Source organism: Poecilia reticulata, linkage group LG9, assembly GCF_000633615.1.
Source record: "Poecilia reticulata strain Guanapo linkage group LG9, Guppy_female_1.0+MT, whole genome shotgun sequence".
NCBI lineage: Eukaryota > Metazoa > Chordata > Actinopteri > Cyprinodontiformes > Poeciliidae > Poecilia > Poecilia reticulata.
Genome location: NC_024339.1, coordinates 22,204,723 through 22,210,239, shown reverse-complemented (window position 1 = coordinate 22,210,239; position 5,517 = coordinate 22,204,723). Strand labels below are relative to the sequence as shown.

Sequence of the window (5,517 nt, the reverse complement as noted above, 5' to 3'; positions counted from 1 at the left end):
CTCCATGCATGGTCAGTAGTTTCCGAGTGTCTTAACATCGGTGGTCTTCATCTCCTCCTTTGGCCAGCTGATTATTCCTGCTGGGTCTCTGATTACTCTGGTGAGTAGCTGTTTATCGCACGGATCTTGTTCTTGCCATTAAGCTGGCTTCTCAGGACTTGCCTTATTCGCTGGAGATACGAAGGGGTACCCAAAAGTTTCCAGAATGACGCTGCTGCATGCGCAATTTTCGTAGTACACGATTCTGCCTCTAGATCAGTCTTTCTCAATCTTTTTTGGCCCAGCGCCCCCCTAGCCTTTATTCAGGTCCCTCACCGCCCCCCACCAAAGAATTTGTAGGCTACTTTGCACTGACAATTATTTTATTATTAATGTTACTATCATTATTGTAGATGTTTTGAATTGGCGCACCGATTATGTTTTCCTGTACACTTCAATGCGCCTTACGCTCCTTCACCTCGCGCACATAACGGGGTAAATGTAGAAAAGAAAAAAAAACAAAACAACATTGTTGAGTGTGGAAGCCTCCATGTCCAGAAGGCTAAACTTGTGGATACCAGCTTTGTCAGTAATTTTACAGTCAGAAAAAAAAACATTATTATTTCAACAAGTTAGGTCAGAGAGTATTTATCAACAAATACCATGACACAGCTAATCATTAATGTGATTTATGATTTGACGCATGAAAGAGTGACGTAAACTAACAGAAGACGTCTGTAAGAAGGAAAATATAATTCCACAGCACTACGCATGAATACGTCGGGTGGAAAAACAATAATGATTCAAACCTTGCCTGATTTGACTCCTTTAAATATGCATAAATAAATGATGATCCATGAGAGAAGAAGACAGCCAAATACTTCCCACTGTAGGCCACCAGCTTCTTCAATCCCACTGGTCTTCTCTAAAAGATTGTGGCTGGCGGGGAAAAAGAAAAAAGACATGAATATTTCTATATCTAGATCTCTTCCTTTTCCTTCCTGAGCAACAACAAGAGACGAGGCTGATCTTTGCACATAAAGAATGTGACATGTTTATATTTACAGGTGACACAAGAGCAAATTGCTTAAAACATAAAATTACATAATTTGAGCTAGTGCTTATAAATTAAATGCAGCTGAAGCAGGGAAAAACTGCAGGCTTCTCACTCAAAGAACTGCTGGCTTGAAGACTGCAGATGGGTGGCATTGCCAGGGAAGCCGCTGGAGCAGTTTCCAACGACATTCCACGTGTTGCTGCAAGACGACCAGGGGAGAGTTCTACTTGTTCAATGAGTTGAACAAGTAGAAAAAGGCCCAGCCCATGAGCACATTGTAGGATGTGCAGAGGACAAAGGAGATTACAACTGTGGCCAGGCCTACAGGCCTACACCTGTGGAGGAGCAGATGGCAAAGTAAGGCGTGATTCAGCAGAAGTCGTGCAATATGTGCTGAAGAGGTTACGCACTTCCCTAGGAGCATTACTTATTACTGTAGTCTAAAGCGGTTTTTCTGGTGGTTGTTGAGTATAACAGCAAGAGGGGATCAAAGTTCTGCAAAAGCTTTAAATTATTTAATATATAAGCCATTGTTGTTCCAGTTGGAGTGGGCCAGGCTTCAGACTGCATAAACTGAGCAGTGACTGGGTACAAGCAATCTTGTTTTACATTTTCTTTGAATGTGTCTTGGGTGACTCATTGCTCATCGAATTTATTTCAGCAGTGACTCAAATCTTGCCTCCTTTTCAATGTTCACTGGAAATGTAGATAACTTTTTCTATCGTTTTTAGCAGATTATTTAGCCCATAACCTTGACTCAAATTCAGGGATTCCTCGTGATCAAGAACGCTGGCATGAATTCGAGCCTGTTTCTGTGGAGAAAAAAAATCTTTATAATACAAATGTTTCAGCTTTTGAATAGAATTACTTTTTTTCCACTTATTCTAACTTATTGCAGTGCAACAAAACCTTATAGGGTTAACATTTTGAGCACAAATTTGAACATAAACCAAGAAAATATTTATCAAATTTCTAAATTAATCAATCCTACCAAGTATTTATATGCTTTTTACATGCAAAGCCCAAATTTTCTTCATTGTCATGTGTGAATGCAGAGAATCTGATCAGAGGTTTATCTCCATCAAAACAAGCAGCCTCTGTCAGTGAGAGACACTTACCTTTACAGAGGGGGCAGATCTTGGTGAATGCATGCACTGGCCCTAAACGAGTATACTGGCCCACAGCAAACTCCATGAAGAGCAGAGGAATGCCGCAAATGAAAACCATGACGATGTAGGGGATAATGAAGGCACCTGAAGCAAAAGGTTGCAAAATATTAATATTGTGACCTTCCTAAAATAATGGCCTAGGTCTTTTTTTTCTCTTTTTTTTTTGCCAAAAGTGATTGTTGAAAATCCCCACCTTGATGTGACACAAAAGAAATCATTTTGGCAAAAAAATGACTATTATTTTAGGAAGGTGACTGTTTAAATATCTGAACAATTCCTGAATAGGGCTAATTTCTAGAAAACAGTTGCAGGAAAATGTTTGAGAAGATTTCAGTGGAACATTTTCTCACTGTAAAAGTGTAAGTTCATAATTTACTAGGTCATCCTTAAAGATAAATAGATCACATTTCCTTGTGGCATGTAAAACCACCTGTAAAGTTTTAGGTTTTCACACTTGTATTGAGCACATTACAGTTGATTGTAATGTGCTAAATACAATCAACTGTCTGTGAAATGGACGGCTAAGCCCCAGATCTACCTGAAATCTGAAAAGCAATGAATTCAGCTTAAAATCATATTAAAAATTACGTAATGATGGTTTGGCCTTTACATGTTGAGATTTCAGAAAGCTTCATAATGTGGACTTTTGTTTTGTGATGAATGATGACAAATCATCTTCTGACAAACTTAATCTTTAGTGGATTACATACCCTGATGCAATTGGCTTTACCTGGAAGAGGTCTCACTCAGTTCTCAGAAAAAATGTCCACTACTGTGTCACTTACAAGTTGTAAATACCTTTCTGGTTTTCTCTGACTCCCTCTGATCAATGTTTTCTCACTAACCTAGTCTACATGACTGCATTTCCAAAGTTTATCATTCTCTGCATTTATCTCACTTTGAAATGGTCATTGTTTTGTAGTAATTCTATTTGCTTAGTTTATTTAATAATTTTTGAACATCTCATTGCGTGTCTTGGTTAAATGGTGGTTAAAACACACAAAAAATTCTAGAGAAATTTATTGGAGCCATTCCTGGACAAACGGCAAACGTAAACTTTGGTCAGCAACTGGTTATGAGAGACAAGAGAAAAAAATATAACTCGTGTGGCTCATATTCTTACTATAACGATTCAAGCCAAGAACAAAGAACATCCTTTTCCTTCCAGCAATTAAATAATGCTTAAAAATAAAACCTTTAATTTCTAGCTGACAACTAGTTTCAACTTGTCTTTGCTTGTTTTGCAGTTGCTCGAGCAAAAAGTTAACCCAGAAACCAGTTTATTATTGATTTGAAGTACTGATTACAGCAGTACGCGCCATCTGGCAACCTCACCTCCGCCCCTGCTGTAACACAGATAAGGAAACCTCCAGACGTTTCCCAGTCCCACTGCGTATCCCACCGTGGCCAGGATGAAGTCCAGCTGCCCACACCACGTGGGTCTCTGAGCTCCTGTATCCACAGGACTGGGTTTGACATCTGACAGAGGCTTTGAGTTTTCCTCTGCGAGCTCCATCGCAGCTGGTAGAGATGAACTAAAAATAGAATATGTTTTGGGGTTATAAATAAACCGCGCTCTCCAACAAACGCTAGCTATAATATTCGATGAAATTCAGTTTATTTAAGATCATGTACACCCAAAAGAATCTCTAACCTTCGTGAATTCAGTGTTTTATCTAAACAGAGTTGTTTAAAAGTCAACGGGACAGAAAATATCACAGAGCGGGACAATTCGTGTCAACCCCACTGCAGGTGTTACGGGTATGTTTCCCCCATTCACTCAGCCCACTCTTATGTAACGACCGCAGGCGTCCTTAACCGAACCGACTTCACTGGTCTGTGAATCTGTATGCAACTAGAGGTGCGTAAGGCACGCCCTTTTCAAAATAAAAGCCTCTGCCTACGCTACAGTGTTACATGACCCAACCAGGTGTTACATAGGTTCTATAGCCTTCAGATTATGTGAGGCGATTTTAAGAAACTAAAATACAGACTTTCACATATATTGACGAGAATGCCACCATATTAATACTAAATAATAACAACCCCTTCGTCATTAAATTGACTTAGAGGGCCCTCTTTCACTTAATGCCCATTGCACATGGACTGAATTGATCATCCCAGAATTTACACAGACAGCACCAGGTGAGAAGTACAGTTAAGTTACACATTAATGTGGGAGGAACGAGTACAAGACAATAAATACATGTGCGTCATATTTTTACTGCTCTTTGCAGTTCTAATTTATTTATAGAGTTGTGCATGCAAACTCCAAACCTTTTTTACAACAAATACCCTGTGGGTAAAATTGTGCTTAACTGTAAACAATATCGTCAGAGAAAAACTCAGATTCACCTCAAAACTGTTCAATTTGGAGACATTTTCAGTAAAGAATCATATAAGGAAATGCATAACATTTGGTTCACAGATTTTGACAACTAGCTCAACATTTTTGTCTATACTGACTAAAGCAGTTAAATTATGAGTTTTTGTTTTAAAGGGAATGATTTAGTGTTTATAATATAGCCGACTTCAATTTGTCCACCAGGTTTTTTTAAAAGTGAATTTTCATCCTGAATGTGGCTATGGAAATTGAAATTTAAAACTGTGGTTCTTCAACATTTCACATAGGGTGACGTTTTTTAATTTCGCCCTTAACAATTTAAGTCCTTATTCAAAAAACATTTTCGCTCATACACTCAGACCTTCTGTCACTTTTGAATACCTAGTTAAGATAATATGTGAGATGAAATAGTAGAATCCTAAGACAGTCTGCATGTGCTTCTAAAAAGCTGATGACCATAGTACTGCTGATAAAGTCATGGTTGTCAGAGACAAAGTGCAGGTAGCTGCTTGAATGATGCTCTTTGAAGTGTTTTAACTAATTTTTTTTACATAAGAAACATGTAGAAATGGCCTGTACTTGTGTTTTATCAAGTCCAGATGACCCCAAAGCGCTTCACACTACATTCAGTCATTCACACATTATAGAAGACACATTTTCCACAAGAATATGATCAAACATAATCAAAAACCCAAGACTCAGACACTCAAAGACTGTGACAAATAATGTCGAACTCTACCCTACATTTACTCCCTAAGAAAAAACTATTATTCATAATATCGGTATATTTCATGTGGGTGTTTGTGGGTGTTAAAGCTCGTCTTAAAACCCATCTATTTTACTTGGCTTTCAACACCAGCGGGATCTAGTTTTAAATTGTATGTTTTTGCTTTTAAACTGTAAGTTTTTATTTATTTATTTTTATTATGTTGCGTTTTAATGTACATCACTTTGTATCAGCTGTGGTT

The 5,517-nt window shown here is 38.1% G+C and overlaps 1 protein-coding gene across 1 annotated transcript in view; it reads right to left on the bottom strand.

Annotated features, from left to right (window-relative positions):
• Positions 1 to 5,407, bottom strand: part of LOC108166560 (sodium- and chloride-dependent GABA transporter ine) — a 10,001-nt gene extending 4,594 nt beyond the window's left edge. Inside the window, 6 exon segments of the mRNA XM_017306539.1 lie at positions 163 to 170; positions 789 to 918; positions 1,149 to 1,267; positions 1,269 to 1,365; positions 2,151 to 2,289; positions 3,541 to 5,407. Of these exon segments, the coding sequence (XP_017162028.1) occupies positions 163 to 170; positions 789 to 918; positions 1,149 to 1,267; positions 1,269 to 1,365; positions 2,151 to 2,289; positions 3,541 to 3,721 (674 nt within the window). The 5' untranslated portion in view covers positions 3,722 to 5,407.
• Between the last annotated feature and the right edge of the window lie 110 nt (positions 5,408 to 5,517).